The sequence below is a fragment of the Larus michahellis genome, chromosome 3, assembly GCF_964199755.1.
Source record: "Larus michahellis chromosome 3, bLarMic1.1, whole genome shotgun sequence".
In the NCBI taxonomy this organism is placed as follows: Eukaryota; Metazoa; Chordata; class Aves; order Charadriiformes; family Laridae; genus Larus; species Larus michahellis.
The window spans coordinates 102362609-102374917 of NC_133898.1; the positions used below are offsets into that span (position 1 = coordinate 102362609).

At 39.5% G+C, this 12309-nt stretch overlaps 1 protein-coding gene across 1 annotated transcript in view; it reads left to right on the top strand.

Annotated features, from left to right (window-relative positions):
• EYS (eyes shut homolog) overlaps positions 1-12309 on the top strand; it is an 875293-nt gene that overhangs the window by 807997 nt on the left and 54987 nt on the right. The window contains exon 42 of the mRNA XM_074581469.1: positions 11926-12108. Within this exon, the coding sequence (XP_074437570.1) occupies positions 11926-12108 (183 nt within the window). The remainder of the gene's footprint in view (positions 1-11925; positions 12109-12309) is intronic.

The following is a 12309-nucleotide window of genomic DNA, read 5'->3' on the forward strand; positions in this document are numbered from 1 at the left end:
GGGCTGACAGTCCCTAGCCTCCCAGGCTGTCCCAAGCCTGGGAGGGGCCCAGACAGGGTGTCCCTTCTTCTGAATCCTTTATTTGGGTTCCTGCCTGCCTTTGGGCTCTATACTCCTCTGGGATTGCAGAGATGGACCTCTGGTGGGCTGATGGCTCCTGGGATAGGGCTGGAAGTAACTGGGGCAGGGTATTAAATTGAGTTTCCCCACCTGCCATTGCATCTCTGTGCTGCTTTGTGGGTGTGTGGGCAAGCATTTATCACATAACCAAACACTGTTGATTTGAAGAGTTAAATGCCTCCATGACTTTCAACCCAGGGGGGTGGAGTTGCCTGAAACAAGAATTTAGTCACTACCAAAATAGAAAACAGGAAATATTTAGCAGTGCACATCATCAATATGCCACAATTTGGAACAGCGGCTATGTCTACATGGGCAGCTTGACTCAACCTCCCAAGTGACTTAGGTTGTTTAAGCTGTACATAAAGGGATCTATATCATTTAAACTGAGTCCAGTTATTGAGCTCTGGCTTTTTAGTAGTTTTGCGTAAAAGCAGCCAAATTCAAACCCTAGTCAGATAAATTTCTTTTCACATTTAATTTGGTAAAAAGTTGCTGGTATTGTGTTTCTTGCCAATTGTAAATCTCTTCCAGTATTTATGATCACACTGGTGAATGAAAGTGTTTACAAATAGCACCATTTCAGACCAAATGAATGCACATTCTTCAACAGTGCTAGGAACTTTTTTTTCTGTAAAATGCTTTTTAAAATACTTCCTATATATTTGATTTTTCTGCTTTTAAAACTGGGTCAGGAAGATGTATCAACACCTCATTGTGGAAGCAAGTGAGGATTAGGTTAGCACTAGAACTGCCTGACATCCAGGGAGATTTGTCGTTTCATAGTATCTAAGACTTAAATTAAAGTCTGTGGTGCTTGCTCGATCCAAAGAGAAAGCTTGTGCTCAGACAGTTAGAGAGATGTACGTATCACCATACTTCAACTCTTTTAAAATGAAAGAGAATTCTGATTATAATTATAATGCTTTGAATAGAAATGTGGCCAAATCATGTTAACATGATATAGAAGTCAAATAGTTTTAGCCTAAACTATTTAAAATGCTATTATTGTGTCTCACAAACATAAGCAGAGTTTAGGACACTTTTCCTTTACCTCAAAAAAAAAAAGAAAAAAAAAAAGGCAAAAGATGTTCAATTGCTACCATGTCTGTAATCAGCCTTTATTTCTTTTTTCTATTTTTTTTAACACATTCATCTAAGTACAAACTGGGGTCATTCCCTGGTTGCTACAGGAAATTGATATGGTCTGTAAAATATAAGACCAGTATGTTTGAAATATCTGAGTGGAAGGAATTTTGATAAATAAAATGCAGATATTTTAAAGAGGAAATACCAAGGTTTCATTGTACTGCAGCGTTGCGATGGCCTCATAAATATGAGTGAAGCAGAAATGGTTCATTTGCCAGGAACAGAAATGAACACCTGGACTTCTAAACTCTTGATGATGTTGTTAATTATATGTTACACAAGAAACTGGGCTCTTCTGGGAAGCTGTTAGTCATAATATGAAGTATTTTGTTAAGCCAGGAATCAAGAGCAAGCGCTTCGTAAGCACAAAGGTAAATTTAAAAGGAGAAGGATTTCAAAGGAATGCGAAGATGAGTAATTGTGTCAATTGCAGTGTTTTAGACCAAACTTCAGTGTTTTAGTTTCACTATATGTTTCATGTATGTACATATGTGACAACATAAAACAGAGTCCTAACTGTGACATGGTATTCAATAAACACACACCGAAAAGGGCCACCCACAGCACGCGTTCACAGCAATCTGTATGTTCCTTGAAACACTTCTGAGCAGCATTTATGGTAATGCTTCACAGTCCAAGGGATTCCAGCAGATTTTCTGTAGGGTGTATTCCCCCCATGTATAAAATTCATTTCAAAGTGCTGAAGTGGGAATAGTCACTTGCTCTGAGCTCTGTAGAGTGAAAATCAGCCTGCAAGCGAATTGCTTCTGAGCAGCTATGTTTGGCACACAATGTCACCTTCAGAGCTGTTTGGGTCTGCAGACTGAACTTTGCAGTTTGGTGACAGCAGACGCCCAAAGGGAATTTCCTCAGCTAACAAAAAAAAATTAATCGCAAGATTTCTGGTCAGTCATAAGAGACTTGGGAGTGCTGATCTGGGTCGCTCTTCTTCCTGTTCAAGAGAATTTATTTTCTGGGTCGTTTGTTTTTATCTGGGCCTTAATTTCCCCCTCCCCTCCAGTGTGAGGAATGTCATAAAAATTGTACAAAATACACACAGGCCCACTTAGACACTATTAGTGTCCCTGCTCTATTACCAGTGTTTCAAATTCATATTTTCATCCTTGAGAAGTGAAATCACTTTTATTATTTCAAATATCAGCTTCCAATCAGAAGTACAAGTTACTAGTCCCTGTGATTACAGAAATAAGCGAAGCTAATAGGGCCCATGGGCTCCATGACTACAGATACCACAAAAAAAAAAGTAAAAGAAATACCTAAGTATTTACTGGGAGTGGGGAGGGGAAGGCGTACACCTGAATTACCCATTATGCAGATCATGAACTTCTCATACAATAGTCTTCCAGATGTCAAGAGTCTTCTACTACCACCTTGAACTCTCACCTGGCAGTGCACTGCCCTGCAGCTCCAGCATCCCTTATCTTTTCATCCGTACACTTCCCAGAGTTTCTGGTGAGGAAAGCAGGTTTCCTATTAAAGAAAAGAGCTTTTTATGTAATACTAGTTAGCAAAACAGAGGAGCAGGCCATTCCACCATGTCATAAGTCAAGCAAGCAGGGCAGAAAACCAGCTTGGCTGAACGGGGAGCTCCTTGTGGAGCTCAAGAGGAAAAAGAAACTGTGTGATACCTGGAAGCGAGCTCAGGCTTTGCAGGAAGAATACAGAGCTGTGGTTCCTTTATGCAGGGAAAGACACAAAAGGCCAAAGCTCAATTAGAGTTGAAACTGGCCAGTGTTGTTTCAGATAACAAGGTGGTCTTTTTTAAATATGCTAATAGCAAGAGGAGGTCTAAAGAAAAGATTGGACTGATACTTGTTGAAGATGGTTGTTTCACTTAACAGGGATGAAGAAAAAGCAGAGGCATTCAATGCTTTTTTGCTTCATTCAGATGTTGGGCTAGTTGGTCCGCTGAGTTGAAGGACCACAAGTGTGGTAACAGTGACTTTACATTTGTGGTCACTGAAATTTTAAGGGACCAGTTGTATCAGCTGAATGTTCACAAGTCCATGGGGCCCGATGGGATTCATCATAGAACCATAGGGTTGGAAGGGACCTCTGGAGATCATCGAGTCCAACCCCCTGAGTTGCCAGAGTTCTGAAGGAGCTAGTGGATGTTACGGCAGGACCTGTCTCTATCATCTACCAAAGATCTTAGGAGTCTGGGGAGGTCCCTGCCGACTGGAAACTAGCCAGTGTCACTCAAATGTACAAAAAAACGTGTGAGGGAAGACCCAGGGAACTACAGACCTGTTAGTCTAACCTCAGTTCCTGTAAGAATTATGGAGAAGATTATTCTGTGTGCTACTGAAAGGCATTTAAAGAATAATGCAATCACCAGGCACAGTCATTATGGATTAGCAAAGGGAAAGTCCTGTTTAACTACTTTGATCTCCTTCTAGGATAAGGGGAAGGCAGTGGATGTAGCTTTTCTGGATTTTAGTAAGGCTTTTGATACTGTGCTTCACAGCATCCTTCTGGACAAGTTGTCCAACTGTGAGATGAATGAGTGCATGGTGAGCTGGGTGAAGAACTGACTGAAGGGCAGAGTTTAAAGGGTTGTAGTGAATGGGGCTACATCTGGCTGGCAGCTGGTCACCAGTGGTGTTTCTCAGGGTTCAATTCTCAGGCCAGTCCTTTTCAATATATTTGTCAACAATTCGGATGCAGGAGTTGAATGCACCATTAGCAAGTTTTCTGATGATACCAAAATAGGAGGTGGTGTTGACTCTTTTGAGGGACAGGAGGCCTTGCAGAGGGGTCTAGATGGATTGGAGCATTGGGCTATGATTAATGGGATGAAATTTAACAAGTCAAAATGCCGGATTCTGCACCCTAGGACAGAGTAATGCCAGGCACAAGTGCATCAAACACAGTACCACCAGCCATTCAAGAGAGGGGATTATCCCACTGTATTCAGCGCTGGTGCAGCCTCACCTTGAGTACTGTGTGCAGTTCTGGGCCCCCCAAAGAAGGATGTGAAGGTCCTTGAATGCATCCAGAGGAGGGCAACAAAGCTGGTGAAAGGACTGGAAGGAGTGTTCTACGAGGAGCACCTAGGGAGTTTTGGTTTGTCTGGTTTGGAGAAAAGGAGGCTGAGGAGTGACCTCATTGCTCTCTACAGCTTCCTGAGGAGGGGAAGTGGTGAGGGAGGTGCCAATCTCTTCTCCCTAGTATCCAGTGACAGGACATGTGGGAATGGTTGAAAGCTGCACCAGGGGAGGTTTAGGCTGGACATTAGGAAGCATTTCTTTACCAAGAGGGCGGTCAAACACTGGACCAGGCTTCCTAGAGAGGTCATTGACTCCCCAGGCCTCTCAGTGTCTAAGAGACATTTGGACAATGCCCTTAACAACATGCTTTAGCTTTTGGTCAGCCCTGAACTGGTCAGACAGTTGGACTAGATGATCACTGTAGGTCCCTTCAAACTGAAATAGTCTGTTCTATTCTGTTCTAAATGTCAGCTTAGCTCCCTCAACTTGCCTCTCCTTCGCAAATTACGCTACGTCTTACATGTCTGTACAGCAGGCCTTCCACCTCATTTCCATGGTTGGTCCCTGGGTAGGTCCCTGTCCTCTCCATCTCTCTACGTCTTTACAGGCACAAAGGACATGGAAATTGCAGCAGCAAGTTCTTCCTCCACCTATCAGCCAGCAGTCCCTGATCCAATACCTTCTCATGTACTGCAATGCACAGAGCGAGGTTCCTACCAGAACCTTGTGCCAGAGGTCTGCAAGCAAATCAGTATTTAAAATTGGTGATGATAAATATATAGGAATTTATAAAAATGCACTTATAAATTGCTTCATATAGCTTTGTTAAGTGAGCTGCTCCCTCAGGAGTACATGTTGTAGCTCAAACATCCAGTCTTCTTGCTGCTTCATTAGAAACATGAGCTCCTTTGAAAATAATTTTTCTAAACTCAGCTAAGAAAACATTTTGCACTCTGTTCATCAATATTTCTGTGCTTAAGAGCAAGTTTTGGTTTATTAAGAGCTGTATTGCAAACCAGTAAGAGAAACAGTGGCTGCAGAATTTTGTGATGACAAAGGGCATTTTTCTGAAGACTTTTTTACAGCTTGGAAGACTGGAAAATACAATGCTTAGTAGTAATTTCCATTCCTTTTTGCATCTTGTCTTTGCAAATATGTGAGCTGGTATTTAGGAGAACTGAATAATACTCATCCCACAGCGTATACGGCTGCTGATCCTGGAGCCAGACACTGAGCTAATAACTGTTCACAGTTAGTCAGTGATAATATAAAAAAAGTGGATTATCTGATTGTAATTCTGTAGCCTGAAGTCTTCATCTCTTTCTATCCCTTTCATCTGTCTTGTTTTTTGCAATGTATTGTAAAGCTGTGGTTCATGATGTATTGGCAGTGAATGCTGAAAGGAACATTAATTTTAACTCATAACAGAAAATTCAAAGATAATGAAACCATTATTCTTTTTCTTCTTTGTCACTATATTCTCTCCTCTTTGTTAAGATTTTTTTGTAACTATAGTGGATTTTTTTTTACCTCCCACTTTTATGCTTACCTCGGATAAGATGTACAATCTTAGGGAAGTAGGTAGCCAACCATATTAATATATTTATATAATGGGATAATTTGTCATTATTTGTTTGTGAGGCAGTGGAACATACCATACCTTATTACTTGTTCACTACTGGGAATGCAGAAGAGGACAATGATGAATGGTGTAGGACTGACAGAGATACACAGGACAAGATCAAGGACAAAAAGTTGATAAAAGGCTTCAGTATTCTGTCAGAGTGGCGTGTGTTTCAGGCACGGTGTTAATTTGGAGTGTGTTTTTGCATGGCTCATAATCAGAGCCATGGGGACGCATCTCTGTTCTTTGCCACTTCAGACTGTACACTGCAAGAGCAAGAGTGGAAATCAGCTTGGGTGGTGCCTAGCCAGGAAAAGGGAAGTAACCCAGTGTGGTTAGCTGTGCCCTCTGCTATTTCAACCAGCCCCAAACATTTTCTACCTACTGTTTTGAAGGACTGTATTTCAAGGAAAAGAGGGCTATAAGATTATATAATTTTCTGCACAGTCTTGGCTCCATAGCTTCGTAATGAAAAGAAAGAGAATAAAAAGAAAAGGTGGAGTTATCTTGTTTGACACAATTTTACCAATCACTGTATTTTTCATACAGGGTTATTAATTCTTTTTAAGTTAAAAATATGTAAGAGTATGGCAAACTAGTCTGTATTAAAATCAAACTAATGAAGGTCATTGCGTGAAAGATGTTTCAAAGACTGAATATTTTACACTGATGCACATTTACTGACAACCTTTAACTTTTTGATGTGATTGGATAAAGATCGCTTGATAAATAATAGTGTAGAGAAGAAACATGATTAAAAATGCGGTATAAAATCTATAAGGTTCTGTCCAGAAAAGATAAAATATGGAATAGCTGTCAAGCTAGATATATTGTATTAGCCAGAAATATAAGCTTTTCACTCAGGATTAATTAGCATTTCTAAATACATTTTACTCTTCAGAGACCAGCATATGGAGGGCTATTTGCAAACACTTACTGTGCCTGCCTGCTAAGGATAGGGTAGTTAATTAGCTACCACATCTGTCTTTTACTAGGTGTGAGAAACTGCTTCAACACTGTGGAGAAAACTGTGAAGAAGTAAACCAAAACAATGCATGTTTTCATAAAATGTGCCTGTGGGGCTTCTCTTGCCTTATACAGTATTTCTCCATTTGGTGACCACATGCCTTATATAGGTATAGCTCCGTATGGTGGTCACTCACCATTCCAGGTAGCATCCAAGCACTGTGCACCCACAGGGGGGACCAGCACAGCGGGGAGCAGGGATGGGGTATGACAGCTTGTTACAAGTGCAGGCAGTGCTTCTGCAAGTCAACAATGAAAAAGGACGGTCCAGTCAGGGAATCTGAAATTCCCTAAGCCCTAAGGTGGGGCTGAGGTGCTCATCTGGAGAAGGAGACATGCCCCGCTTCTTGCCAGCCGCCTGGTAACCACTGTCAGGTAAATGTGTGCCCAAATATTAAGTTTAGACCACTATTAGTGATTTAATGTTGTTTTGACTTGGGTAATTGTACTACTGATTTGTATTTGTTACTGTGCTGTTATTCTGAGATAAATTCTTTATCCCAGAAACTGTTGGCTGGTATTGTCTGTTACCGCATCTGGAACATATTGCACGGCAGGGATGTCTTAAACCCTTATAATGCTGTACATGTTATTGAATGCACTTCACGGCCCCAGCAAAATGCACAGTTAAAACTGGATGAAAAGACCATAAAGAGCTGAGAGAAGATGCTCAAGTAGTCAAAGATGGACATCGTTCATGAAAATTGCTTCTCTTCAGATGTTTTGAAAGGGGACGTGCTCAGGTACCCGGGGATAAGAAATCAAAAGGTCAATTTGCAAAGAATGTTTAGTGACTGTGATCTAATCTGTAGTTCAGAAATCTCTACTCAATTCTTCAATACATTCCAGACTTTGTGCACAACTTTGTGCAAATAATTTACTTTCTGAGTGCCCTATGGTTCCCATTCTTTAAAATCAGAAAAAAAGTCTTTCCTTGATTTCATGGAGAATGAGGTCAGAATTTCTAAGTCATTTAGCTTTCGTGGCAATGAGGACCAGAGACAAAGAACATGTAGAATGAGAAGTAGTTGCAGGATTATTTTATCAGGTTATTTTTCCACTGACATAAAGTGCAGCAACCATAGGTGGTCAGCTGTAATGCAGACATCTATATCACAGGTGCCCTCATTTGGTCAGACGACTGCCGCCCATTGTGTACACATGCAGATTGCTTTTAATGAGCAGGAGGCTTACAGCCTAGATATGTCTCTTTCCTATAGTATATAAATATAGGGAAAAATTGGTAAGCAATACTGTGAAATGAAAAAAAAAGTCTAACAATTATTAAACACCAATGTGAAAGAAAATGTTTTTGTATTACAATATAACAAAAAAAATATTACATATCAGATTTTTTTTGTGAGAGTGCAGAATGTATGATTGATTATATGTAAGCTTTCCCCATATGGAGATCTTAAAAGTAAAGTGCAATTCTTGTACCTGGTTCTGGTAAACTATAGGAAAAATTGCAGTGTACGAAAAGTTCCAAACCAGAATATTTGTCATGTTTTGGGTGGAAGATAGAGCTTCCATCTTCTTGCCTTCATACAAATGTGCGTTCAGTGTGCTTGCACGTTAAAGATATAGATGTAGGGCATTCATTCAGCGTGCGCTTAGAAATATCTATCCTGCCTTCAGGAACCCTTAAGTAACATGTCACGTTGACATTTGCTGATACACCTTCTTCAGGACTTCGCACAATATTCTTCAAAACATGCCACTTCTGTCTAAGGTGTTTTGAACTTGGACTGTCACTGAGGTGTCTCTAAGAAGCATTTTAAGCCTGCTTGAGTGTCAAGATTTTGACATCTGACAGTTGACCAAATGCAGCATACACCACCTGTCTGCAGACACTGAGTATTGACGTCTATATTTACTGGTTTTAACATTTTTAATAGAAGTCCTTGTCTTTCTGTAGCATTTTCTGTTAATTTATTGCTATAAAACTTCATCGTCAATTTGGCCTGGTAATTTTTCTCTCAAGCCTATTTTCTTAGACTTTATCCTAAAAGCAGGAGGAAACAATAGGTGAAACCACAATTTAAGACAGAATAGCCAACCTTTTCAGTATTGTGAGGAGCCCAGGCCATATGTAGTACCACAGGCCATGTATAAATGGTGATACTAGTCTCTGGAGTCAAATAATAGCAACTTCCTATGACAGCAAACTTACCAAACTAAATTTTGGATCACATGTTTCATTTACTAAGGCCAGTTCCCGCCTCTGCCTTCCTAAAAGACTATCCACAAGCCCCTAATTTTAGGTAAAGTTATTTAAAGATAAACTATTTTTTTAAATAACCTTAAATAGGTGCAGTTCTATTATCAACACAGTTTTGTCGTGACTCCAACAAAACCTCTACCTGGTAAATCTACCTATCACTTTGTTACATGAGGAAACGCACACAGAAAAGTGATTCTTGTCTCAGTAGCCCCGAATTTGCTGCCTCCCAGCTCATGGGCCAAACTATTCTTGATTAAATGAGATATGGTTTTAGTTGTAAGTATGAATTGAGATGTTTGAGCCTTTTGTTCTAAGATGTGTCAAAACTGCAGTGAAATTGAAACTAGTATATAGTAATAATCTAAGAATATGTATATATATATGTGTATATATATATATATAACAATTTTATGTATGTTGTGCAGTACCTGGTCAGTGGGAATAGCATCCTTCTGCTGTCCAGGTCCAGCTGCTATAGAACACTTTGCAGGACATTCCTTTGTTGATGTTCAACTATCTTTATAGGGAATGCTGAAAGGAGCAAGTAGAAAGGCAAAAAAATAACTCCCCAGTTAGAATGCTCCAAGGAAACTGCTGAGACAATGGCATACTTCATCCTGGTAATTAAGTGTTTTACCCTGCTGGGAATAACTTGTCAAGAATGGATTCTTCAGTGATCTCTGTCAGCAAACCAAATTACCTGGCTCCATAGTGGTACATGATAGAATTTGCCTTTCCCATTACAAAGGAAAGCAAGAAAAGACAAAAAACACAAAAGCCTCCTTTATTTTAAAATAGTCTTGGCTCCTAAATATTTTGTGTTTTATTAAATAAATAGAAAGGACGAAACAAGTTTTATAAAAAGGAAGGAAGGAAGGAAGGATACTTCTCATTAAAGGAGCTGCCTGTCTGTCATAGCTTCCTCAGAAGCAAAAAATGCAGAACATGAGCCTCCCTCACGCATGTCTAGGTAATTTGAGGGAATACTAGTGGACTGCAGACAACAACAAATTTAAATATGGGAGAGCTGTGTTTTTCCTCCAGTGCAGCACATGACCCACAAATGTCTGGGACTTGCGGTTACGTTCAGTCAGACTAGGTTGAGAACAAACTCATTGCCAGTTTTTCTTCTAATTAGGACAAAATCACTGTGTTGTATGGAAATTTCCTGGCTCCCATTTAAGATCACAGAACAAGGCATAACGTGCCACATGTGTGAAGTAGTGTTTAATAAATGGGACGGTGCACTCTGTATTGCTGCAGACTCCGAATCTGTGCTAGAAAAGGTTTGTCGGAGCCGACACCTGCACCTTTTGTCAGATGCAGATACTAAGGCAACGTCTGCCACTTCAGCGCCAGTATGGCAGGTTTCCCAGGCTGCAAATTTAGAAACAGATTCCACAGACTAGAGATGGCGATATCATTTCCACAATTATGTGTGATTGTTTCTCCCATGCTGTAAGTATTTAGGGCCAGATGCTTAAATGTACTTAGGCTAACATAGATTTACTTGGGGAAGATTATAATTCTTTACTGGCACTTCCCACTCTGGTTTGTACATGGTGCGGCTACAAATTCCTTCCTCCCCCAATCCCTCCTACTGCCTTAGTAAAGCTGGATCCAGTCACATTTGGTGCTCAAGTTGGTTGGAGATAACTGCTTGAATCTTTTAAATCTAGCCCCATACCCAGTCTTTCAGGATTAAGCTTTACTCAGCTATTCGTCGTCTCTCTCCTGTTTTATACTCAACCACATCATCAATATGAGCACTGTGTTATCTCTGTGCATCAACTACGAGTATTGACTACTGCAGCCTGACTACTCGGCTCCAGCAAGCAGTCTTTGGGACCGTGTGGGTGCTTAGTACCAGTGCTCTGTTGATTGTTTACTGGTACAGATATATGTACAGACTTGAGTTTATTTGCTTTTTATTTGCTTTTTTAATCCCACAGTTTTTTTCAGCATAAATTATAAACTTCTGTGTCACAAAACCAGTAGGTGTTTGAATGAACTTGTAGCCTTCACAGCTTTGGAGGAAGCAGGAGCTTATTGTTGGCAAAGGTATTTTAGAAAAAGCTACATGCTTTGCTTGGTCAGTGCCCAACATAAAGGAAATTTTCATTAAACTGAACCTAAATGACAGTAAAAAAAGGTTAAATCATTCATCAGTACAGTAAATTATACATTTTTAGATACTCAATTCCTAAATATTCAGACAGTTCAAATGATGGAGTAAATGATGTGAACAATATAATCCATGTAGGTCCTATTCACCGTGCTGCAAATTCTTCCCTTTATGATGTTTCTTTTTATTAATTCTCTGTCTGTGAAGACTTATTATTCCTTAACCTCTTCAGCACATCCTTGTACTCACTTTCGCTTAGGTGCATGTCAGAGATAGCATTTCTTTTAACAGGATAATTTCTTTGTATGTTTTCTTCTGTCTGTCTGAGTTTTGAGTGTACTTATTCCAGTGTACTTCTATTTGTACCTATGTTATCTAGAATCCAGGAGATGGCAGTAGTTGCCAATAATTCATTTCTAAAATAAGCCTATTTTCAAAAGTTGAAAAATAAAGAGATTACACTCAGAGGAAAGCCAAACTATATCTGCATGTGTATAAAATATTACAACATATTAATTTATTAGTATTAGTCATTAAGTTCTAAAATGGGCTCTAAAATAAAATAAAATTAAGTTCTAAAATAGAACTTGCAAATACATATGTTAAAGAATTTGCCCTAACACTGAATTATTTTTTTTTCATACAGCTGTTAATATTAGTCAACCGAGTTTCAGTGGCACAGATGTCTTTGGCTATACTTCATTCCTAGCTTATTCTACAATTCCAAATATCACCTTCTACTATGAATTCCGCTTGAAATTTCAGTTGGCAAACCACCACTCAGCTTTACAAGATAACCTGATTTTTTTCACTGGACAGAAGGGCCAAGGTAAGCTTTATTTTTATTACCTATCCTTACAGGCTTTCAAATATTCATTAAACAAACAGGATAAAAATACACATGGCTTTTTCTTGATTTTTTTTAGGATATAATTTCATTAGGAGGAAATTAATCTCGTCAATACTTTCTTGTTTTATAAACACACAGTAAACAATCAGGTTGTATAAACGTTTCTTTTCATTAAGGAGA